The 24,630-nt window shown below is 35.7% G+C and overlaps 5 protein-coding genes across 6 annotated transcripts; 3 read left to right on the forward strand and 2 right to left on the reverse strand.

Annotated features, from left to right (window-relative positions):
• The first annotated feature begins 135 nt into the window (after positions 1–135).
• On the forward strand, positions 136–4,798 carry LOC18045971 (probable boron transporter 2). Its single transcript, XM_006439771.2, has 12 exons — positions 136–267; positions 494–576; positions 666–858; positions 948–1,086; positions 1,268–1,433; positions 1,630–1,796; positions 1,929–2,102; positions 2,237–2,332; positions 2,955–3,092; positions 3,174–3,493; positions 3,676–3,946; positions 4,200–4,798. Exons 1-12 carry the CDS (start codon positions 164–166, stop codon positions 4,491–4,493), a joined length of 2,145 nt encoding a protein of 714 aa, XP_006439834.1. The 5' UTR covers positions 136–163; the 3' UTR covers positions 4,494–4,798.
• A 1,746-nt stretch (positions 4,799–6,544) lies between these two features.
• LOC18045972 (GDSL esterase/lipase At5g62930) lies at positions 6,545–10,162 on the forward strand. Its single transcript, XM_006439773.2, has 6 exons — positions 6,545–6,868; positions 7,011–7,088; positions 7,237–7,377; positions 7,476–7,552; positions 8,999–9,163; positions 9,652–10,162. The coding sequence occupies exons 1-6, from the start codon at positions 6,770–6,772 to the stop codon at positions 9,833–9,835; spliced, it is 744 nt and encodes a 247-aa protein (XP_006439836.1). The 5' UTR covers positions 6,545–6,769; the 3' UTR covers positions 9,836–10,162.
• A 1,650-nt stretch (positions 10,163–11,812) lies between these two features.
• On the forward strand, positions 11,813–13,374 carry LOC18050309 (transcription factor MYB98). The gene is made up of 3 exons (XM_006439774.2): positions 11,813–12,477; positions 12,572–12,698; positions 12,790–13,374. The coding sequence occupies exons 1-3, from the start codon at positions 11,813–11,815 to the stop codon at positions 13,372–13,374; spliced, it is 1,377 nt and encodes a 458-aa protein (XP_006439837.2).
• Positions 13,375–15,589: 2,215 nt separating this feature from the next.
• Positions 15,590–18,829, reverse strand: LOC18050310 (triose phosphate/phosphate translocator, non-green plastid, chloroplastic). Its single transcript, XM_006439775.2, has 9 exons — positions 17,967–18,829; positions 17,704–17,823; positions 17,447–17,599; positions 17,197–17,282; positions 16,934–17,018; positions 16,626–16,745; positions 16,450–16,518; positions 16,087–16,216; positions 15,590–15,979 (listed from the first exon to the last, which is right to left on the reverse strand). The coding sequence occupies exons 1-9, from the start codon at positions 18,348–18,350 to the stop codon at positions 15,903–15,905; spliced, it is 1,224 nt and encodes a 407-aa protein (XP_006439838.1). The 5' UTR covers positions 18,351–18,829; the 3' UTR covers positions 15,590–15,902.
• Positions 18,830–19,885: 1,056 nt separating this feature from the next.
• On the reverse strand, positions 19,886–23,535 carry LOC18050311 (BOI-related E3 ubiquitin-protein ligase 1). 2 transcript variants are annotated; one of them, XM_006439776.2, is made up of 4 exons: positions 22,981–23,535; positions 22,443–22,552; positions 21,400–21,755; positions 19,886–20,626 (listed from the first exon to the last, which is right to left on the reverse strand). In XM_006439776.2, the coding sequence occupies exons 2-4, from the start codon at positions 22,546–22,548 to the stop codon at positions 20,093–20,095; spliced, it is 996 nt and encodes a 331-aa protein (XP_006439839.2). In that variant the 5' UTR covers positions 22,549–22,552; positions 22,981–23,535; the 3' UTR covers positions 19,886–20,092. The 2 variants fall into 2 exon arrangements, with proteins under 2 accessions (XP_006439839.2, XP_024043432.1); XM_024187664.1 differs by lacking the exon at positions 22,981–23,535 and adding an exon at positions 22,678–22,968.
• Between the last annotated feature and the right edge of the window lie 1,095 nt (positions 23,536–24,630).

Genomic DNA, 24,630 nt, shown 5'->3' on the forward strand with positions numbered 1-24,630 from the left:
GTAGCTGGTTTGGCCTCTCGAGTCACTTTAATCTGTATTTGAATCTTGTGTGTTGGTGGATTTCATCTCAATTTGTTGGTTGTTCAAACAAAAAGCAGAAAAAAGGGGGGAAAAAAAAGAAAAACCCTCAAATTTGGTTTGTTTATTGAAATTTTGAGTTTTCATGGAAGAAACATTTGTTCCCTTCCGTGGAATTAAGAATGATCTCAATGGAAGACTTAAGTGCTACAAGCAAGATTGGACTGGTGGTTTCCGAGCTGGATTCAGGTATGTGGCTGTCTCATTTGATTATCTGTCATTGCATAATGTTGTCTTTGATTATCATCATACAATAATGATCTGGATTGCTAGCTTAACATTGCTTTTTATTTGTTCACAGTATATAATGATTGCAAATACTAGGCTTTTTTGAGGTTATTTGTTTTGAAGTTACTAGGATGTTTTGTGGTTATTTGTTTTGAACTTATCATCACTTTTTTTTTTTGTCACCTAGGATCCTTGCTCCAACAACATATATATTCTTTGCTTCTGCTATTCCAGTTATATCCTTCGGGGAGCAGCTTGAAAGAAATACAAGTGAGGCCATATACGCTGTCAATGTCCTCTTGTTATAGGCCCTCCCAATGGTCATCTACTGAGATGTGCTTTCTTTGATTGTATGTCAGATGGAGCTTTGACTGCTGTGCAAACTCTTGCATCAACGGCACTTTGTGGTATCATCCATTCAATTGTTGGAGGACAGCCCCTTCTCATACTCGGTGTGGCTGAGCCAACTGTGTTGATGTATACATTTATGTTCAACTTTGCAAAAGATCGGAAAGATTTAGGCGAGAAACTATTCTTAGCTTGGACAGGATGGTAACAGCACTCTGCATCACTAAATTGTTACATTCGGGTTGATTTTGTGGTGATCCCAAAATGTTTTCTGCATTCTGTTGGGTTTTTAGGGTCTGTGCCTGGACGGCCTTATTGCTTTTCTTGCTGTCCATTTTGGGTGCATGCTCCATTATTAATCGGTTTACTCGCATTGCTGGTGAATTGTTTGGTCTGCTGATTGCAATGCTTTTCATGCAGCAGGCCATACGGGTAAGGAGATTTGGATTGTTTCTCAAAATGTTTTATATGCAATTTCTTGGCAGTCTTGAATTCTTGCTTGATTTTTGAAACTGGTGTTTAAGAAGTACCATATTTTTTCTTTAAAACAATCTTGCATGAATTTGCTAGCATTTTCTCAGTAATTCCCTCAACTATGAACTTAATCCTATAGGGAGTTGTGGAGGAGTTTGGCATACCAGAGAGAGAAAATCCTAATCAGATGTCATTGCAACCTTCTTGGCGTTTTGGCAATGGAATGTTTGCATTGGTTCTTTCCTTTGGCCTTCTTTATACTGGACTAAGGAGCCGAAAAGCTAGATCCTGGCGTTATGGATCAGGTAAAATGTTACTCTGACACTTACATGGCCTATAAGTGATGAATTCTACATGAGTCAGTTAAGTAATCACTTCCTTATAATCATGCCATTCTCAGTGAGGTTAGCTTATTTCATTATTTAAACAAGCCCACACGGTATGCTGCGTGAGCTGTATATCTCATAAACATTACTGATGAATGTGATTTCAAATCGGTAGGTTCACTACGAGGATTTATAGCAGATTACGGAGTCCCACTAATGGTGCTTGTATGGACTGCTGTATCATACATTCCTGTAAATAATGTTCCAAGAGGGATTCCCAGGCGACTTTTCAGTCCAAATCCATGGTCTCCTGGTGCATATTCAAATTGGACCATTGTCAAGGTGAATCCTGCTAGAAAAGATTCCACAGTATACAAATTGATGTTTACTTTGGTATCTACTTGAAGCATAGCTGAGATTTTGATTGAAGCATTTAGTATCTGGCAAGAAACTGATGCCTTTTAAGTTGTGCAGGAAATGTTGGATGTTCCTCCTTTATATATAGTTGGAGCATTTATTCCAGCAACTATGATTGCTGTTCTTTACTACTTTGATCACAGTGTAGCATCTCAACTTGCCCAACAGAAGGAGTTCAATCTGAAGAAACCACCTTCATATCACTATGACCTTCTTCTTCTGGGATTCTTGGTGAGCCATTGTCCTAACAAGCCATTAACTTTTGAAATTAATCTGGTGAAAATCAAATTAGAGTTGGACCAAAGTCCTTGTCTTCAATTTTATCAAATAACTTTATTATTTTGGTTATGCTGAATATTTATCAGACAATATTATGCGGTCTTATTGGCATTCCTCCATCCAATGGTGTAATTCCACAATCCCCAATGCATACAAAAAGCTTGGCTACCCTGAAACATCAGGTAATTGTCTTGGTTTTTCAAATCGCAAATCTGGTTTGTATACCAGCATAGTTCTATCAACTTTTTATTCTCAACTTTCTTGATGTATAGAACTCAGCTTGCCATTTATTACTTTTTGAATTGGAATATAATACTCACATTGATGTTGCAATTACTGGTGCACAAACAGGAATGAGGTCCAACATTTTGACAAATTCTTACAATGGTGCAGCGTAGAGATGTGTAACTTAATGAGCCCAACATTTTTTTATTCAGATTTCTTATATCATTCGATAAGTTGTTATAGACTTTCAAAACTATATCTGAACCTACTACTCTCATGGCAATTTACTACCTGATCCAAGGGCTTTAACAGTTGGCCTATGGTGCTTATACATATTCAGTCGCCTTGCTTATATTGCTGCCTTCTGCATAACAAGATTGCAGCTTTGTCCCATATTTCCGTTTCCATTTGAGTATTCTCTTCCTGTTGCAACAAATTCTTGATTGTGTATTAGATATTAAAGTTAGTGTCATCTGTGCTTCTTGATCATGTTTTAGATATTAAAGTTAGTGTCATCTGAGTTTCTACTGCTTTGAAAACTAAATTGCTGCTACGGAATCTTGCTTTTCTTTGTAACAGCTTTTGCGGAATAAGCTTGTATCAACAGCACGGAAAAGCTTACAGAGAAATTCAAATCTGAGTCAATTGTACAGGAACATGCAAGAGGCATACAATGAAATGCAGACGCCCCTTGTCTATCAAATGCCTCCTGCTCTGGTAGATTTATTTGCATTTTACCTTTTGATTGATACCATAATTGCTGTCATTCCCTTTTGCCCTAATTTCTACTTTAAACAGGGACTGAAAGAGATGAAAGAATCCACAATCGAACTGGCCTCCAGTTCTGGCTATATTGATGCACCTGTTGATGAGACTGTTTTTGATGTGGATAAGGATATTGATGATCTTTTACCTGTTGAAGTCAAGGAACAACGTCTCAGCAATCTGCTGCAGGCATTGATGGTTGGCGGTTGTGTTGCTGCTATGCCTCTCCTGAAGAAGATCCCTACTTCTGTTCTTTGGGGCTACTTTGCCTTCATGGCCATTGAGAACTTGCCTGGAAATCAATTTTGGGAGAGGATATTATTGCTTTTCACTGCTCCAAGCCGCAGATACAAGTAATTACCTTCTATAGTTTTCCCCAATCAGTGCCTTAAAAGAAATTGAAAAAATGGAATTCAACTAAATCATATGTTCAACTTGTGAAACCATATTTCTAATTTGTTATCGTTCTGATTGTTAGTTATCATTAGTATTCTTATAACAATGAGATATCTAATTTCCCTTTTCTGAACCTCAGGGTTTTGGAGGAGAATCATGCAACATTCATTGAGACTGTTCCCTTCAAATCAATTGCTGCCTTTACTTTGTTCCAGACAGTCTACCTGCTTCTTTGCTTTGGCATAACATGGATTCCAATAGCTGGTGTCCTTTTCCCACTGTTGATCATGCTTCTTGTCCCTGTGCGGCAATATTTGCTCCCAAAGTTTTTCAAAGCCGTTCATCTTCAAGATTTGGATGCTGCAGAATATGAGGAAGCTCCTGCCATTTCTTACAATATGACATTTGAAGTGAGTTGTCTAAGCTTTTTCTTTGTTTCAGCTAAGCCTAATTTCGCAAAAGCATCTGATTGGAGCATGGAATTAATATTGGTTTACCTAAGATTTACTTGATAAAATTTATTAAATAGAAAGAGAGGGAAAGGTGGTGGGGGGGGGGGGGGGGTATAGACTTTTGATCTCTGGTGATAGTGTGACGCATATATTGGCTAAGCTTAGCCTTGGAAGTTTCATTCTAATCCATGATGCTTTTATTGATCGACAGGAAAGAGCCATCGACATTGATGGAGGGGAAATTCTAGATGAAATGATCACACGAAGCCGTGGTGAGATTCGCCACTCACAGAGTCCTAAAATTACTAGTTCAACTCCAACTTCACTTGAGGATAAAAGATCTCCTCACAGTCCATCGATGCAAAGGGCATATAGTCCCCGTGTTAGAGAACTGAGGGTGGAAAGAAGCCCCAGCTTGAGCGGAAAAGGGTTAGAAGTAAAGAAAATTCCCAGTCCCGGGCCATCTAACCTTGGACAAAGCAGTAACGGTTCATCTCCATGCTAAAGTCTAGAATGCATAATCCACATGAGTTTATTTGTCACTGGTGCTTGAGAGGTCTTGTACTAAGTTCATGTAACTATGTGTTATATGTGCTTCTCTTCCTATTTCTAACCATCGGATGTCTTTCAGTGATTACTGTTATATTTCCTAAATATGGGCAGGTAGAGATTTATGTTAATAAAAAGCATGCTTTATTATATCACCAAATGATATTTCATTATGTGTGATTTATAAGGCACAGTGAAGATTATCCGTGAGACTAATTTCTTGTTGCCGCAATTTGAATTTATATGGACACGACTGGGTCAAGTCATATTCATGAATTAGTGAAGCCGATGAATGACTGACTGGAGCTCACATAAGCCATTTTAACTGCAAGGGACAAGGAAAAGAGACACCCGATCCACCATCTAAATAGGCTCGTCCACTTTCTTATGTCAGCATTCCTATTGGGATACACATTTTTTCCCCTGGAAAAAGAGTCCTTTCAAAGTAAAAGCTGTTTACTTGGTTAGTGGTGCTGATGAGTAGTTCATGTCTATGAGATTCCCAATAACGATTCAAAAGATGGTAAAATATTTTTCTCCAAACATCTGATTTCTGGCTTAGCAATTCTCTTTGCTGATCCTTTGCTTTTCCAAGCACCACTAGCACTATGATTTCAGCGCTTGTCTGCACTTCTGAATGAATTACGTAAAGAGATACTAGAAAAGGGTGATTCAGATAGATATAAAGAGAGATTTGCTTAGGCACTAGGTGGACAGACAATTAATGCCAAATATCACTAGTGATAAGCATGCTATACAACCCACTATCTCTTCTGTACAACAAGGAGTACACAAGGGAGTGAGGGACCCAAATGGTGCTGTTAGGACCAAAATGATGCTGTCACTTGTCACTCTGATGCTTTGCTTAACGATTGAATGACACTTTAAAAAGTGACACAGCAGATTCTTTGATTTGCACTAATGTTTGTGGATCAACTGATGGGCACTTAGAATGACGGTAAGTTCCGCATTTTCTTTTCTGTATCAGCATAAGTTCTTCTTTGGTCTTGAACCCATCGAAATTTTGTAGCCTACAGGCATTTGGCCCAGAGCAAATTTACAGCTCAGTGTCAGTAGCCAGGACAATTGGACATTACAAATGAGTGTCATGGGTTTTCTTTTGAGTTCCTTAAGATTTTGGTAGGTTGGACATGAGCTAAGCGTTTTATCAAACTATTGAGAACTTAATTAGTTTGTGCTAAGCGAGTGGTCAGGCTGCTGCCCTCCAATTTGGATGGCAGCAGTTCGAACCTCCACAAATATATTGTGAGAGTATTTTCTTTCTTAATTAAATTTGAATGAAGGTATTATTTTTTTTTATCCAAGTGTGATGAGTAGACATCTCTTGAATATTTGTGAGGGTTAAAATATGAATAGCGCTCCATTAGTATTGATGTAAGTTGATCCCAATAATAGTCTGATTTGTAAGCTCATTAGTATTGATGTAAGTTGGTTCCAGTAATAGTCTGATTTGTAAATATCAGTTGAATATTTATGAGGGTTAAAATATGGATAGCGCTCCATTAGTATTGATGTAAGTTGATCCCAATAATAGTCTGATTTGTAAGCTCATTAGTATTGATGTAAATTGGTCCCAGTAATAATCTGATTTGTAAATATCAGTTTAGTCTTATATAATATGAGTTATAATTTAAGTAATAATCTCATGTAATAAAAAAAAAATAGTTTGTACAGTTACCATTTTTCTTCATCCTCAATTAAATAAATTACTTTCATCCTCAATGAAATAAATTACAAGCCAAATGGAGAATGAAACTGAGTTTTATAACATAGGAGCTACTTGAAGTGACCAAAATGAGATGAGGATGGCAAAGAAAAGATGAATTGAATTTTCGGCAAGAAATCATTATTATTTATCAATATTTTCTTGAAATGACTCAGAAATTAAATATTTGACTGAAGCAGAACAATCATTTATGCTGACATTTTAATGTGTGATATAGGTGCATTATCCATAAATAGGAAAAAAATGAAAAAAAAAAAGAGGGAAAAAAATGCGCGTTTGTCCAGGTTGGTGGAGGGGCAGAGGACCGGACTTGTGGGTAGAGGTGGGTGGGTGTTCGATCGGTATCTTTCAGCCGGGGGGAGATAAAAAGGTGAAAAAGAAAATGATTATCATAAATAAATAACATTAAACAACAAGAAATAAATAAATAAAAACCGCGCCAGTTCTGTTGTCTAGATCTGATCTGCGCTCTTAAGAAAACAGAAATGAGGCCACAAATAGTGTTATTTGGAGATTCAATAACACAGCAGTCTTTTGGATCAGCCGGCTGGGGAGCTGCTCTTGCTGACGCTTACTGTCGCAAGGTTTTAACTTTTACATTTCTTTGATTTTTTTTTGTTCTTACTGATCTTTTTGTTCAATTTTCTTTATGCTGTTTTTGGTGATACCCAGCTTTTTTATTCTTGGCTTCGTGTATTGGGTTTTGCTTGTTTTGTTGTTTTATAGGCTGACGTGCTACTTCGTGGCTATGGTGGTTACAATACTAGATGGGCATTGTTCTTGCTACATCACATTTTCCCTCTGGTAAACAATCTCCTTGTTTATTTATTTCTTTATTTTGGTTGGTTTGTTATAGATACCGACTATTTACTTCTGTTGGAAAATTTCAATTTTTCTTGTGTAACACCAACTGGGTTTATTGAATTTTGCTACTTGGTGGTTGTTTTGGCAGGACAATTCAAACCCGCCAGTGGCTACAACAATTTTCTTTGGGGCTAATGATGCTGCTCTTTTTGGGAGAACTAGTGAGAGGCAGCATGTTCCTGTGGAAGAGTACGGGGACAATCTCAAAATAATGGTTCAGCATTTGAAGGTTCAAATTTTGATCTTTCAGTGATGATTGAGCAACCCATTTGAGTTTTTCTGGTTTCTGTTCTTATCATTTGCAGCATATCAATTCATTGTTTGCAGAGACTCTCACCAACTATGTTAGTTGTTCTTATTACTCCACCGCCAGTTGATGAGGACGGGCGTATGGAATATGCAAAGTATGTTAACTCTTCTCCTTATATTAACTGTTTTCTAGGACGTCCACCCAAGTACCCACAACCAATAGGAAAACAACAATGGTTTTACCATGGTGGTTGCAGCATATGTTATTTTCTTTTGCGGCTATCAACAATTTGATATAATTTTGAATATTTCATTATTTTTAAGAGAAAATTTATACGTTGCCATTCAAAGAATTTATATTATTTTTAAGAGAAAACAAGTACGGAAGATTTTTGTATTTTGTTTAAGGTCCTTTTTTTTTCTTTGTAGTGAAAATCAGTGTCTTAGTCTGTGGAATGTCATGGACTAATATAACTTTAGTATGTTGAATGACTTAGACCACAAGTTTGAGCTTTCTCATGCAGGGATGTCATTTCCCTATTCTGTAATCGTGGCTTGGAGATCCCAAGTTTTAGTTGTAGATCCTTATCACCTAATGGAAATGGAGCCGCTTGATCTCAATTTTGTTCATTATAGCCTAATCCTAACAGTGACAAGCATATTACCACCATAAACCTCTGCCGCAACCTCCTGTCTTTCCATTACTGCTTGCTTACTTGTTTGCTTGTGCTATTTCTTCTATTAATGCTATCGCCATTGCTTTAAACTGCCATCTTGCTGCCTCTGTCATCTTCACCATTACCACAAGATGTTAACAGACATTCCCACTGCCATCAGATCAGCAACACCAGCCCCTGTGGCCCTGCCACAAGATCTCCTTCTTCCTTTGCTGCCACCTTAATGGTCAGTTCCATTTTGATCTGAAGGCTGTACAAATTCACGTGCTCATTTCTTATCAAACTTGCCTCTGTTATTGCATTAGCGCTGTTTATGCATTTTTAATTTGATCTATCTACGACTTCCAGCTCATGTCCACCATGCAATTTCTTATATTTGTTTCCGTGGCCAGTAATATTTACTCTCTAATCCTTCGGTGTGATGGGAGGATACACCATTAGGTCAGACGGGTATCGGTGCTGCCACGATCAATCAGTTTCACTCTTAACAAAAAAGCTCTTCCATCCCAGCCAACATTGACTTTACCATCCCATTCACATCCATGTACCATCACTCTCTCCAGAGTTGCCACTAACTATATACAACTGACCTTGTTCGAAGCAGATTGAGATCAAAACCAAGTGGCAGTGGCATAGCAATTACCTTGTTTAGATCTAGATACCTTCCAAGAAAGAGTTTGTGCCCCACATAAAGAAATGGAGAGATATAAACATGCCATTCTTTCCTCTTCTAATTGATCTTCGAAATCCTTGGAGTGGAAAATAACCATGACCGATCCAGAATCATCTCAGAGTCCTGATTCTTAAGACCTCAAAATCCTCAAATCTTGGAACTCTAACCATAAAATTACTGTTGTTATTTCTCTTTCTAAGGTATTATTAATGTGATAAGATACTTGGTATGTTTTATAATTGTGTTTGCAGATCACTGTATGGTGAGAAAGCTATGAAACTGCCTGAAAGGACAAATGAAATGACAGGAGTTTATGCTAGGCAGTGCATTGAGACTGCTAAAGACTTGGGTGTCCCCTTTATTGATTTGTGGTCCAAGATGCAGGAAACAGAGGGTTGGCAGAAAAAATTCCTGAGGTTTGTGATATATAAAGCTTGTGTCGGTTTGTGGTCCAAAATGATAATCTGACTGATTTTGGCTTGGTAAAACATATTTCCTCATGTTCATATCTAGACTAGACTGAAGTACTACAATAATCTGGCTCAACAAAGTAGTAGTTACGTTTGATCTTTTCCTGGAACTGCATGCCCGATTGATGAATTTTTGTATGCAAGTACTTTCAACTTGGATTGCATGGATGACAAACCTAATGGATCTTGGACTTCATCTAGGAATACATAGATGACAAATCCAATGGATCTTGGAAAGTCGAGACACCCGAGCCACAGCAAAGAAATACTAAATCCAGGTGTAGGACTTATTATTAGGGGAAAGAAAAATAATCCTAGTCTGTTTGGTTTACTGGAGACATAGACTTAGTTGTTTCACAGACTAATATTAGCTCTGCAAGAGTGTACTGATAAGAAATATGATCTGAGTATATTTGTTTCATCTTTCATTACAGTGATGGATTGCACCTGACAGAGGAAGGCAATGCAGTGGTCCACAAAGAAGTTGTGGAAGTTTTCAGTGTCGCCGGGCTTTCTTCTGAAGAAATGCCATATGATTTCCCTCACCACTCGCAAATTGATGCAAAGAACCCCGAGAAAACTTTCCAACAACAGCAATGCTTGGCACGGCCCCTTTAGAAAGGCTTTGACTTCTATACCTAACTTTTAAATATACTCATATTTTGAAGAAAGTTTTGGACTGGGGATTAATTTTGCCACATAAATGGTGATAATAATGATTAATTCTGTGGTTGTTCTTTACCCCTGGGGGTTGATAAAAAGGTTTTTAAGGTTTTTTTTTTTTTTTGGTGGGTCACCTGAGTTCAAACCGCAAGTAGGTAGAGAGCTAAAATATTAATTTGAGGTTTCCCTAAAAACTTTGCGGCTGTTCTTGTTCATAAGGCTTATTGGAGAGTAGTAGTGAGTAGTAGTCCCCTTGTACGCAGGGGATTGCAGTCTTTCTTCCACTATTAATTAAAGGTTAAATTATTGATAATATATCAGATATTCATAACTAGAGGAAGAATGTTTATGTTCCACTCGCATTTCGTAAGAAAGAATTGACTTATAAATATTAATATTGTGGGGCTTGAACCTGTCCTCACATCCAACTATTTTTGTTTCATTCTTAAAAAGTAAAGAAAAAATATTTTTGTTTTGCTCCTGATGGTCTAACCAGTGATTTTTTAAAAATTTACTTTAATATAATTTAGAATATATCCAGCTCTTTACTTAGAAAAAGAAAAAGAAAATAAAAAATAAAAAAGACAGCAATATGTGCTTTGTTGGTTTGTTGGTGTTCATGTATTGCCCTTTATCCTTAAATGAGGAATTCTTTTCTAATTATATAAAAGTAAATAGAATCATAGAAAGTATTTAACCAGCGTGGTAGTGGACTTCACAAACACCTTAACATTATGGACTGATTGATTGGCCTCTATGTTTTGATGTCCAAAACTTTCAGATTATCTTCAAAATTAAGGGTTGGAAAATCAAAGAAAATTGTCATGGGCATTTACAATTTCAAAATTGGAAAAGGGATTTGAGACTTGTAGATGTAAGCCATAAGTTGCACTAAATCCTTTGTAAACATCGTTTCTTACTTAACCTATTACATTAAAGCTTTTTATTTTTTTAATTGTGATTAAAGAACACCAACTGCAAAATTAAGGCTAATAACAAATGCTTAGCGTTATCACTACTAATCCGTACTAAAAGTAGTCTTTAATGTAGATTGATTTTTCTTTATTTAACATGACCATAATTGTGTTTCTTAGTCTTAAGACCAAATTTACCATTAGATTTATTTTTTAACGACTCGCTGAATTTTGATATTAATAAGAAAGAGTAAATTAACTTATTTAAGGTTTTGTTTGAAAACCATTTCCGTTACAAATAAGTATTACTCATTTAATTTAGATAATTTGTAATTATCTAAAGTGAACCTTAGCCAAAGCCATTTTTTTCAATTCATATTGACGGATTTACCCTCGTTTATTTCCTTCTCCTGATGCCACATAAAAAATGTACCATCAAATGAGTTAAATTGACTTGATTATGTTTTGAAAGTTTTTTTTTTTTTTTAAAGTCCAATGTATACTTCTAATGGCCCCATCCATGATATTCTTACTATTTATGTACGAATAAATATAAAGTAAAAATCCCATGAATGAATGAGTTTATATACCGAAGACAATAAGATTTTTAGTGATGCGAATTAAGGTTAATCAACAAAAATTTGTCTGCCCAAGAGGAAATTCTTCACTTATTCAGTTATTATAAACAAAAGTTCAATAATATACAGAAATAGAACCTAAAAGGAAAAAGACAAGGAGGGAGGGTTAAGATAGACATTTGATTCATGTGCTATGTATTTTTTTAAATATTAAATTAAATAAAAAGTGAAAAAAAGAGCCATAAATATGTTAATTAAGAGAGGCTTGATGGTCAAGATAGCTAAGTAATGCTAAACGATCCTGACCATGGGATTAATCATAATGAACGATCATGATTAACTTTGATAATAAATGCCTTTGCCATATGCTCACTTATTAAGGAACACAAAGGTGACAGTTCCAAAACGCTCAAACATCAAACGTTTTGCTGCATGTTGTCATGGAGCTGGACACAAAGCTAAGAGACCAAACACATCATCATGCGAGCCAACAACAACCAATATTCTTGTCTGAAAATTACATGAAACCTGAGCTACCTTTTGAAGTCCCTTCATCGAAGGGTACTCATATAACTAATAATCTTCAGGATTTTGATCGTCACCACCATGATCTTGATGACGATGACGGTCGTCATCATCTGTTCGTTAATCTCAACGGATCCTCCTCAACAAACCCTTTTGCTGTTCACACTCCATGCTTTGAATCTCTTGATGCTTTCCCATACAATTACTCGTCATCATTAAACTTTGACTTTTATGAGTGCAAGCCATTTGCTGATCACAATTACAGTAGCGGCAACGGTCAAGTCATGGACAATTTCCAAAGTGGAGGATACCTAAATCATCATCAGCAACAGCAAGTGAATCCAGTCGATATTTTGGGATCCGATCATCGCAGCCACATGCAATTAGATTTTCAAGAAATGAAGCCTGTAAATTTTCTTGTTTCCGATGAAGTTTCATGTGTAAGTGCTGGCAATGGTTACTATAAGAAAGCTGGCATGGATAAGAACAATAATAGAGCATATCATTCGGTAAGAAAGACGATGAAAATTGGTAAGAAGTCCAATGTAGTGAAGGGACAATGGACTACTGAAGAAGACAGGTAATCTAATTTTGAAATTTTTGCATGGTTAATCTTTACATTTAGCTTCGTAATTTTTCAATGAAAAGTTGATAATTAATGTGTATATGCATAGGCTATTGATTCGGTTGGTCGATCAATTTGGGATAAGAAAATGGTCTCATATTGCTCAGATGTTGCCTGGAAGAATAGGCAAGCAGTGCAGAGAGAGATGGCATAACCATTTAAGGCCTGATATCAAGGTAAATGAACATTTTAGACCCTCGAATATATGTATTATTTACAATGCATGTGCAATTTATTAATTTGTATTTTTTTTTCAAAATATTGCAGAAGGATATTTGGAGTGAGGAGGAAGATAAGGCGCTTATAGAGGCGCATGCAGAGATAGGAAACAAATGGGCAGAAATTGCAAAGAGGTTGCCTGGAAGAACTGAAAATTCAATCAAGAATCATTGGAATGCAACCAAGAGAAGGCAATTCTCGAAGCGAAAATGTCGTTCAAAATACCCCAGAGCCTCTCTTTTACAAGACTATATCAAGAGCTTGAACTTAGATGCAGCGGGTTCTTCAAAACACCAGAGAAAAAACTCCTCTAACATTAACGCTAATAACAAAAGCAAAGCAGCAACCAAGAGTAGCCCTCCAGCTGCCGCAGAGCAAGACTTTTGCCGTAGTGATCATTTGGTTCCGGATTTTGATTTTAATGAGGTCCCGGATTTTGATTTCGATGACAAGTTGTTTGATGAGAATTGTAGCATTGATTCTCTAATTGAAGAAATGACTTGTGCTCCTGTTGTTGATCATCAGAAAAGCTTGGACATGAAGGTGCCACCATTGGATGTGCCTCCAGTGATGGAGTTTGAAGTGAAGAAGGAGCTGGATTTAGTGGAAATGATCTCTGAAGCCAATCTTTGAGTAACTAGGATTTAAAGATTTTTAATCTGTTGATTCTTACTTTGTATTTGTTTTAGAGTACTTTACAGTTATAATTATATAATTGATAGAATAAGATACTGATCAGAAGGGTTGAAATTGTATCAAATGTTAATTTGCGTCATGTAAACTTCCTATACATATATATGGAAAGCCTTTTTACGTACATTCTCTGTTAGGATTTTGAATGGTGTTTTCTCAAGTTCTTTATTCTTCTATAGTTCGTATTATTATTTTGTTATTAGGGTTTTGACTTTTAACGTTGTTGTCATCTTAATTCTTAACATAGCTTCAAAAAAGTTTTAAAATGGAGTTTTATTCAGACGTGCATGGATTACTCCGATAGTGCCGCTCCAGAACATATGAATTTATAGTCTGAAGCATTAATTAGGTATTTATGGGTTTTGAGTTTACTTGGAACTAAAGAAAGTCTTCAATGAAATTTATTGATAGGATGGGGCTACTTGCACTGTGGTGAATATACTTTTTTTTTTTTTTAACCGAAGACACTCATTCTATAAATTAAATTTTACTCAATTATGCTTTGAAAATATCAAAATTTTCCTCGAATTAAATATCTGTTATTATCAGTTTTTTTTTTAAAATTACAATCATAAAAGAAATTTACATCTAAGAACTTAGTTCACGTGATTGCTAAGCTTATTATATGAATTAATGAAGACAATTTTTCAAGAAATAACCGAACTTGTTCATATGAATGACTAGAGGATTTTTTTTTTCCTTCTCACGTCATTCCGTAGGAATATTGAGGGCTATTCGATTTAACAAAATGTTTTTTTTTTTTTTTTTTTTTTGTAATCTATCATCATATGTTATAGGGATGGCAATGGGGAGGGGAGGGGAGGGGACCGATCTCCCCGTACTCATCCCCGATATTTTGCATATGTCCCCGTCAGAATTACTTGAGAGAATTTTCATCCCCTCCCCGAATAATAACAGGGGATCCCCAAGGGTCCCCGATCCCCGAATCACTAATACATTTTTTTTCGATTTTGAGTTAATCATATTAAAATAAAAAATTTAAATAAAAGTAAAGTTCGAAATATATCTTACATTAATATCTATTACAAAAGTTACATACATTAAATTAGTAAGTAACGCAACATGCAAGGGATATAAACTTCTTTTACAAACTATCATGAACAAATTAATAATCTAATACAAAATTGTTACAAATAAAATCAAATTTAAATTCAAAATTAACTTTTTCAATGGTGGCGTGGACACTTTATAAATGTGGACTATTCCCTTTACAACACAATAGTTAAATCGGAGCAAATCAAAAGCAAATATTAGATTAGATTAGATTAGATATTAAAATTGTGATTCCTGTGGGCAATTATAACATCTAAAATTAAATAAAAAATAGATTTAAGTTTAAAATATTTAAAGAATATTAAAATTAAAAAAAATGTTTGGCTAATAGAATCTACTCGGTCTTTTTAATGTCCTAAATAAAAATTTAGAACTTTAATTAGCTAATTAGGCCTAAAAGTTTAATAATATAAATATTTTGATATTTTTTATTTTTACCAATATTTATAATTTTATAATTTATTTACTAGTAATTTTAAAAAATTAAAATAAAATTAAAAATTAAAATGGGGAAATGGGTAGGGGATGGAGATTCCACCTCATCCCCGTCCCCTCCCCGAATAAGAAATTGGGTATAAAATTATTCCCATATCCTCCCCGAATGGAAAAAATCCCCGAGGGTACCCGTCCCCGTGGGGATTTTTGCCATCCCTAATATGTTACCTCAGTAGAGAAAACTAGTTTTAAATGAAGATTCAAGATTAAATTGATACGATTAACAAAATAAAATTTTAGTTTATAGTATGAATGAAGTAAATGAATGTTAAGAGTAATATATTTTTATTCACTCGAATATAATTATTCTTAATTGTAAATTCAATCAAGAGCATTTTCGTATAAATATTAAATATACCAAATAAATTTTACGATGTAAATAATCGCACTTATGTTGTAACACTAATGAGTCACTGTTATCATAATACCGAAAGAGCCACTCAATGGGCCTAGTTACCCATGTCCATAGGTCAGCATCATGAAGAAAGAGTTCAACGGCGGGCCGTTCGAATCAGTGTCTGCCGGTAGCTTTTATTTTCCATTTTCCATGTTGATGAATCTTCGCTTAAGGCGAAATGAAATTAAATAAAAGAGCAAAATTACATTTCACATTCAAACGAGGAACTGCCGATGGGAGATGAAACATTGGGGCTTAAACAAAAAGGACAAGATACAATTCAGAGCAGCTGATTTGCTACCGGCATAACTGTGGCGAAATCCACAAAAGAATGTATCATCTCAAAAGAAAGATAAAGAGAGAAACAAAAAAGAAAAGAGATTACAAACCCAAAATAAAAATTAAGTTCCTGCCCTGACCTAAAAATAAGTTCTCAATGAACAACTTAAATTTTATCAACTAACAACCCAATTGCCTGGAAAAAAAATTCTCCACAAGAAATTTAAGCAGTCTTTGCCTTTGGCTTAATGCGCTTCACCCTTGAGTACAGGAAAACTCCAGCAAGAGCGATCCCAGTGCCTGCATCAATATCAGGAAAAACAATTTTCATAATTATAAAAGAAAATATTAACGCAGGACATGAACAGGAAATTATAAGTGTAAGTTCGAATGCAATGTTATCATACCAAAGGCATTGATAGCTGAGACTGGAGTTCGGAAGAACATAACAGAGCTCACGATGACCACCACCCTCTTCACACAATTGCCTACTGAATGGGTAACAGGGCTTACCCTCTGTAATATCATGTAAGAGACCTGCACAGTCCAATCAGCATTTTTAGCAAGGAAGCATAAATGATTTATGCTTTTTAGAGAGGCCATGGCAAAATATGATTATTTTCATTTTCAACAAGTTCATTGTCAAAGGAGGCTTCAGCTTTGAGTTGAATATGAAACTACGGTTTAAGAGCTTACACATCACATGAAATACGCTAGATATGAATTTAGGAACAAAAAGGGAAATCCCAAAGAAATTCTAAAGGCCTCACCTGCTGATAAGCATGGTAACAGATTGCAGCGATAAGTGACCTTACATAAACCTCTTTAAGATTCAAACCCTGTCATGCAAGATAGTGAATCAGACGCCAACTTGGACAGAATACATTTACTATAAAAGTAAAAAAATTAGTAACTAAATCAAGTTTAGCTATTTAGCAAAACTCACAGCAGACTGTAGGTATGCAGGGGTAAATGTGACACCTTCCATAATGAGAGTCACGGGGATCATCAGGATGAAAGACATGACTGTTATTATAGAAAATAGGGTGATATTGTCCAAAGCTTCCTGTTAAAAAATACGAAATTATATTTATGAACAAATTCAAACAGAAGAAAATATACTAATACACATTTCACATATGCAACTTCTGATTAAATTGGTCAGTACCAATCATGAAAATAATTCAATGTACCATAACCACAACTACTGAACCATGCTCATTAATTCACATCAATGTGGACAACGCAGATTACCTCTTTATTCACCATGACTTTTTTGCTAAGGACATTACGAGATTGGTTTGTCAAATTGGAAGCCATTGCACTCCAGAAACCAGCCCTGTTGCACAAACCAAAAGAAATAAAGTCATATTAGTTTAAATAAAAAATATTTATATTGACCATTCTACCAAGGGAGAATTGGAATGGAATCATACACATGCAAAAAAAGAACCTCATCCTGCAACATTCCTTTTGGAAGCAATAATTGGAAACACAATGAACATTAAAGTTCTTACCAATTAAAAGAAACCTCAGTAACTGATGCAAGCGCAACACCACCCATAATAGGTATTAGAGATCCAACAACCCAGAGAGTGGGGAACTGTATCAGCAAGATCGTAACTAGAATTAACAATAAGCATCCAATCATATGATGCAACGAAATCTGAATTTATTGTTCCAGTATAAATATGCATGCATATATACTTATAAATGGACAAAATCTCCCTACTTATCAATTTAATCTGTGATCCATATCCAGCATACCTCCCCTAGAAACATAGCAGATAGGAGAACAGAGAAGAATGGCTCCGTAGCCTTAATCGTGTGAGTGAATGAAACAGCCACTTTCCCAAGACTCATATTAGTAAAGAGGTTACCCAATGTGTGCACCAATGCGAGCGGCAAAATAGCTGCAAGCTGCCAATACAACACACAATAAGCATCAGCTTTTAAAATTTTGGTTTTTTTTTTTGTGGGGGGGGGGGGGGGGGGTGTTGCCATCCAAGAAGATCATCAAGTACCTGGGTGCTGCTAACTTTTGGTCTATACAAATTAAAAGTCCACAACAACAAAACCAGTACGGTTCCCACGCCAAACTGACAAGTCGTTACGGTTACTGGAAAGCGATAAACCTTCAGCACCTGTTCACAATCAATTAATAATCAGTTAATCATTCTCCAAATTCTAAATAATTTCGCTGGCCAAATCCTAAAACAACCAAAAGCTTAAATATAAATCTTAGAAATTGGAAAACAAATATAAAAAAGTTAGTTAAAAATCGGACCTGTTTGTTGTAAATATTGAAGATGATATTGAAGAAGTACCACAAGCCCATCAGCAGGAGAACTTCTATCTTCCTAGCCAATTCAGTCGTCTGGTGTTCCTCACCGCCGGCGCTCTCCGGCACGGCCGTGGCTTGAGAACGGCCCGTGGTATCGGGATCCCGCAGCGGCACGGCGGTCCAAGGCCGGAACATGGAGGAAGGAGTGGAGGAGAGGGACCAGGATCGGCGGATAGGCGGGAAGGCAGAGGGAGAAGGGGGGACGACATTGGAATCGTGTCGTTTAGAACAGAGAACGACGTGGCCGGGCGCGTGGTTTGCGGATAATCTTCGAGGCTTAAGGAGAGGAAGATTAGGGGCGGCCGTGAATGCAGCAGCGCTTTGCATATTTTCGGAGACCTGAAAATGAAATCAAATCGAAGCGAAAAGAAGCAAAGCGCTGCGTATTTGAAAAATGAGCGAGAGAGCAAGTGCGTTGTTGTGTTTCGGTTATAGCGTTGGAGAGTCCGCCCGATCGAGGTTGGTGTGACAAACAACTAGTGTGTTTGAAAATCAATTGACAATTCGACTTTTACTTCTCTTCCCCTTAAGGTTAAGGCCTTAATAATAATAATAATAATAATAATAGAAAAACTAGAGAGAAACAGAGAGAATCGCACCAGGCCAGGCGGCACGGATATTCTAATGTGTGATCGCGCGTGATTTTGTTTTATTTATTTATTTCTGAGATCTTTACTTTAGGTAAAAGGGTTTTTTTTTTTTTTGGGGGGGGGGGGAGGGGATGGGGTCTGGGGACGAGGAGTGTTTCAGGAATTCAGATCGAACAAATTAAAAAAAAGAAAGTGACGTGCAACTGTGCAAGTAGATCTTTCTTTCATTGCGATTTTTGAGTGCGGGGGGTAACACTACTTTATTTTAGTAGGTCGGTAGAGGCGTGTCCGGTGCGGTGTGGCTCGAGATCTGAAGCTAGCTGGATTTTAAAGACATAAGTAACGCACCCATTAAACCATTCATATTTGACCAATTTAACAATTAACAATTAACAATTATACATTTATACTCTTAAGCTGCAGTTATAATGCCTCTTGTGTCTATACAATTTAACACTTTTTTTAAGTTAAATAGCGTCACCCTTATTAAGAGGGAATCGGTTACATTTCATTTTCACGACCGTTCCTTCAATAGTGTATTTTAACCAACTTTTGTTATAACTTTTTTAAATATAATTTTTGTCAGTAAAATTTTTACAGATACAATTTTTGCTTCAAAATATTAATTGTTTAGTTGCCCATGAGAGTTTTTATTAAAATTTAAAAAATTAATTTAATAGATAATTTTTTTAAAAAAAATTATATTATGAAAACAATTAAATAAATTTATCAAATACATAAAATATATTTTAAACATTTCAACATTTAAAAAAAATTCAATCTCTACTTCAGAAAAATAACTTATTTAATCTCTTAATATTCTATTAAAAAAACCCAAACAACAAAAATTTTGATAAAAACTTATGAGATCAAATAAGTACTAATAACCATTAAATAAATCATACCAAACAGCCACTTCATCAAATTTACAGTAAATCAAATTTACAGTAAGTTTAACTAGAAGGTACAAAAAAAAATTAGAATGACGAAATTACTGGTATTAAGGTGAATTGAGTAATTAATTCTCTCAAAGAAAGAAAGAAGAAAGATAAAATAATTATTTTCCGGAGGCAAATGAACACAGCAGCAGTTTCTAGTTTTATTATGGCACTCGGACTCAGATACAAGTCAGGCCTTCATTTATTATCATCATGGCTTCTTAAGCAACATAATTTATATTTGGGACTCATCTACCCAAATATTAATTAATATACATATAGAATAAGACGAGGTTTATTTTATTTTTTTAATTTTTTTGATAAAAAAAGAAAAGAGATGTCCTACCAACCTTCTTCAACAATTTCTCATAAAAAACCAGCATAACTTCATTTCCTCACCCCGCTTCCATCAAAAAAATCTTCACGCAACAACTAGGTTTGTCTAAATGATGATATTAACATTATAATTTAAACTCATTCTTTCCCTTCTGGATAATGAGTACTGCAAATGCTTGGATACACGCCAAAACACAACACATCTTCAGGACAAGTATACTTCAACACTTGCCGTCCTCATTGCCTTGCAGACGGGACAAACGCCTATAAGCCCTTCACAGTCTTTACACAAACACAAGTGTCTGCATGGCAAAAGCAATATAGAGACTTCCTGGATGTTACACGCTCTACAAATCATCTGCATTTTCATGGGACTTGAATTTCCAGAACCATCTACAACACTCAGATAATTCAGATTAGTGCGAGACGCAGCATCGTCTACCTCACTGTCTCCACAACCCTCCTTCACATGCAAGGAACCTTGTGCCACGGCCTGCTTAAGATTGTTCTTCAATGCATTGACTACAGACTCGTTATATTTTGCTTTGTAGTGCCAAGATTGAACTTCCATGCTAACCTGCTTTATTTTTTCCACTAGTTCCTTGTTCTTGCAGTTCATGACCTCTATTTCCATCTCCTTTCCATGTAGCCTCCTTCCAACTTCTTTTTCTATGGCAGTGAGAAAAGAATATGTGTGTCTTTGCTTCATTTCCCTTACACCCTTTATCATGTTTCCTTCCTGTATCAAACAAACCAAGTAAGAACCAGCTGCAGAAGCTATCAGCCTATCACTCAGTCTACATGGAACCCTGTAGACTTAATTAAATGCAATGTATTATATCCCATTCCATTATATTTGCAAAACGTTAAATTTCTCATGGCCATGCTTTTTTCATTATTAGGCTACTGTCATTTAGATGAAGAAAACAGCAGACACATTCTGCCTTTGCCAGTAAAAAGATAACAACAACACACTTCATTATAATTTTATGGTACTTTAACAGTAGGAAAAAAAATGATTCTGAGAGGATATTTAGCTTATAAACCTAAAAAGTGATGACAAAATGACGAGAGCTGTTAAGAAACTAATGAGCATGTGAGGAGAATTGGAGAAAGAAAGTTGATGGGAACATAGTGAACGACAAGAGAATTGTTGAGAACGCCATGGAAAAGGGATGAGAAATGATAAAAAAAGAAAAAAGAACAAGAAATGTCAAGAAAGTGATGTAACTCGATGAAAATGTGTAATGAGAATGTGATGAGAAATGTTGAGTCTCTAAAACCAATAAGATTTTTGCATCGAAGACATTGACGGTTGTCTCTCTAAAATCAACAAGCTAAGTGACTACAGTTTGATAAGCCGACACTTTAGCATCTCAAGTTGGACTGATTGCAGAGGTCAATGATCGGTCATGACATAATATATTAACTACTTTAGTTACAGAGGTTCAAGGGATTGAAGAAACAGAAGCATCAAAGTTATCCTTTTGTCATATGGAATCAGATTATCACCTGAATTCTCATGTACTGATCAAATTCTTCCTTCTGACGGTCAATCTCCAATTTAAGATTATCACCAAGGGACAGTATATGAGGAATTGCACCAGAAATATTTTCACACGCCGAAGTAACAGAAGAATTGTGTTCATCATCCTCATACGAAAGTCTAAGACCAGTTGATACAGGGTTCGGATTCATAATGTTACAATGCTGACCACCTTCATCTTGATGCACTTTATCATTCAAAGATATATGGTGCTTTTCCTGTCTGGAAATAGATTCAACCTCCCTGCTTCTTTTAACTGGCCGCTCCACTGTAGTTGCATGCTGATTCCCCGTGAATTTTGAGGGACCAACGCTGCATCCAACTGGAACAAAGACAGATTGCAACATCCCTGAACGAAATTAGATAAACCATAGACCACTTTGTAGAAGGAAAAAAGCACACTACAATAAATAATATATAAAGTGAAAGAAACAAGATTTGAAGGCAAGAATACAAACTGAAATTTGCAGCCAGAAAAGCATGACAACCCATGGCAAACATAACAAACACAAGGAGAATCACTAGATGATAAGATAGCATGCCCCAGCAGGGAAAAAATGGAGAATGAAAGCAGAAAAGTGAATGAGATTTCCTAAATAAATTCATCATCAATAAAAAATAATTACCCAGATTCAGTTGGTTCATTGACTGCTGCAGCCATTTTAGGTTCACGGCATGCTATGCAAAATTCAACTGATAATGCATTCACAATGCCGCATCCCTTACTTCTACTGACATGCCACAAAGAAAATGAAGCTAATGGTCCTAGTGATGAGGCAAGAAATTTTTAAACAATAAACAATAAAAAAGTATAAGCATATGTTGTTTAAGAATAATCAAAATTAACCAGACTCCTAAAAGCGATGTCATCCAGAGTGGTCACTAAATGAAGAGGCTTCCTAGAAACAAAAACACGCACCCAATATAAAATGCCCGCAATTACCACCACTGACTTTCTAATTACAAAATTTATGATCGCCAAATTGCATTCAGCAATAAATATACTCACCATCTCCAAATAACTGCAGCTGCGGCAATGCATTTGAATTGAATTGGAATTGATGATCTGCGAGATAACCAGGAAGCAAGACATTGTTGTTTTCACCTCCGAACATTTTTCTGACAACAACCAAAAACACATAATGTTCATTATACCATTATTGCACTCTAAAAGAACTTTACCATACACGAAAACAACCAAAATAAAGAACAAATAAATTTGAAACACAGGCATAAAAGCTCACAAATGCCCGACGCCCAGCCCAAAGAAGCTGAAAGCACCCCTCGGCTAATGCAGCTATTTAATCAAGTCAAGACGACATTTTTCGAAGTGTAATTTTCCTTACTTTCTTACCAACCGATCAGGCAATGGAGTTCATGGGAACCCACGACTCCCATTCCCTCAAAGAAGCGAACTTTGTCACAAAAATCAAAACTTTACCAAAAAAAAAGAAAAAAAGTGGGTTCCCAATAAACCAAAAACGAAATCAAATACTACTAAAACATAAATATAATCATAAACGGCTGAAGATGGTAAAAACAAATACCTCAAGGCTGATAAGAATGAAGCAAAAACCGATGAAAAGAAGGAGAGAAAGAGGTTGCTAAGAGGATAGAAAAAGAAAAAACATCATTGATATTGATGATGATGATGACGGGTGGTGGTATTGTCTGTTGGGGTGGCGATGATATAGATGAAAATACAAAAAAGTATGGGGAAAAAGAAAAGAATGGGGTGAGTGGTTAAGGTTAAGGCAACGAAGAAAACCGATGAATTTGAAATTGATTCCTTTTCCTTCCGTTTGTAAACTTGTGCCATTACTTCTTGTTGTTGGTGTAGTTGGTGTTGGTGTTGGTGTTGTTCTCTTTCACCTCGTCAGCTTTCTTTTCGTTTTCCTCTCCCACCAGTAATTCCCCCCCTTTTTCTTATTTTACTTTCTTTTTTTTTTATGTTCGATTGGGTGTCAATTGACCAAAATGGGCTCTGTGCTTGAGAATCTTTCAAGGAGATGTGAGGTTGGAAATTTGGAATTTTGGATGGTGCCTGCCTGCCGGATGAAATAATTATTTGCTTTTCTTGTTTTGAAAGTTGTTTGAAGCTTTTTTTTTATCTCCGGCAGCTTGGTTGTGTAATTGCCCTTCATAATGCTTTGGTTGTGTAATTATTTTCTATAGACAATGACTTTTGTTTCTTTTTCTTTTTTTTAAATTGAGATTAGTATATTACAATATGGGTTGATATTGCCAATTTTTTAAATTCATAAAATTATAGAGATCAATTCAAAGCTCAAATTCCTTGTTTTTAACATGAGACATTTTACTATATCAAACTAAATAACACCCCTCACCTAACACCATAGTATATATCGCATAAGTTTATATATATAAACACATGAAAATTAATACATCTGACACTTTTCAAAAAATGAATTGGTAAAGTGGCTGACTCAGTAAGGATTTCCTTTCTCCATCAGCTTTTATCAATTCAATTTTTACTGTGTCAAAAGACCAACGAGAGATTTAACCAGAAGAGAAGATGAAGAATACTTTAGTAGGAAACAATTTAATTTAAACCATCTAGTTAGATAAAAATTAACAAAGTACTTAGTTTTAGTTAATATTCTTTTTCCTTACTGAAAGTGAATTTTAATTAAGTTGATAGATATACTATGCAAAAAAGATTTTCAATGCATGGAAATTGAATTCTACTCAAATTAGATAGCTAATTACGTTGGACTTAAGTATAAATACTAGGATTAAATAGACTTGGATTGATAATCTAATCTAAACCAACTCTTTAATCATTTGAAGACATTAATAGCCAATTTCTTTCGTCAAATCCACCTAACTCGAATTGGTAGTAGCCATAGACTCGATCACTCCTCTGCACGATATCCCTCGATTCTTTTTATTATTATTATTATTATTATTATTATGTTTCTTCTTTATGTTGGTGGATTCGAGATGGAGACCAACCAATCATCTAAGTTAGCAAAATAAATTACGGATTAAACAAATAAAAGGGTGTGGGGAGGGAGGACCAAGAGGTCGAAGAGCGTATACGTAAAATAAAAAAAAATGTCGCTGCATTCAAGGCTGCAGAAATGGCTCAGCTCAGTTATGTAATGGTGACTCTTTTCTGTCTCATCATCTCATGGGCTCACCTCACCTCAACACAACCCTTGTGGGTTCCACTT

The sequence above is a fragment of the Citrus clementina genome, unplaced genomic scaffold (genome assembly GCF_000493195.1).
Source record: "Citrus clementina cultivar Clemenules unplaced genomic scaffold, Citrus_clementina_v1.0 scaffold_3, whole genome shotgun sequence".
In the NCBI taxonomy this organism is placed as follows: domain Eukaryota; kingdom Viridiplantae; phylum Streptophyta; class Magnoliopsida; order Sapindales; family Rutaceae; genus Citrus; species Citrus x clementina.

Coding starts and splice junctions, on each gene's coding strand:
- LOC18045971 (XM_006439771.2), top strand. CDS start 164: ATGGAAGAAACATTTGTTCCCTTCCGTGGAATTAAGAATGATCTCAAT. Junction 268..493: donor GGTTTCCGAGCTGGATTCAG/GTATGTGGCTGT, acceptor TTTGTCACCTAG/GATCCTTGCTCCAACAACAT. Junction 859..947: donor TTCTTAGCTTGGACAGGATG/GTAACAGCACTC, acceptor TTGGGTTTTTAG/GGTCTGTGCCTGGACGGCCT.
- LOC18045972 (XM_006439773.2), top strand. CDS start 6,770: ATGAGGCCACAAATAGTGTTATTTGGAGATTCAATAACACAGCAGTCT. Junction 7,089..7,236: donor TACATCACATTTTCCCTCTG/GTAAACAATCTC, acceptor TTGTTTTGGCAG/GACAATTCAAACCCGCCAGT. Junction 7,553..8,998: donor GGGCGTATGGAATATGCAAA/GTATGTTAACTC, acceptor TTGTGTTTGCAG/ATCACTGTATGGTGAGAAAG.
- LOC18050309 (XM_006439774.2), top strand. CDS start 11,813: ATGGAGCTGGACACAAAGCTAAGAGACCAAACACATCATCATGCGAGC. Junction 12,478..12,571: donor TGGACTACTGAAGAAGACAG/GTAATCTAATTT, acceptor GTATATGCATAG/GCTATTGATTCGGTTGGTCG. Junction 12,699..12,789: donor ATTTAAGGCCTGATATCAAG/GTAAATGAACAT, acceptor AAAATATTGCAG/AAGGATATTTGGAGTGAGGA.
- LOC18050310 (XM_006439775.2), bottom strand. CDS start 18,350: ATGCAAAGCGCTGCTGCATTCACGGCCGCCCCTAATCTTCCTCTCCTT. Junction 17,600..17,703: donor CAAAAGTTAGCAGCACCCAG/GTACTTGATGAT, acceptor TTGTATTGGCAG/CTTGCAGCTATTTTGCCGCT. Junction 15,980..16,086: donor CTCAGCTATCAATGCCTTTG/GTATGATAACAT, acceptor ATATTGATGCAG/GCACTGGGATCGCTCTTGCT.
- LOC18050311 (XM_006439776.2), bottom strand. CDS start 22,548: ATGTTCGGAGGTGAAAACAACAATGTCTTGCTTCCTGGTTATCTCGCA. Junction 21,756..22,442: donor GCTGCAGTTATTTGGAGATG/GTGAGTATATTT, acceptor TCTTTGTTCCAG/TTGGATGCAGCGTTGGTCCC. Junction 20,627..21,399: donor ATCAGTACATGAGAATTCAG/GTGATAATCTGA, acceptor TGTTTGATACAG/GAAGGAAACATGATAAAGGG.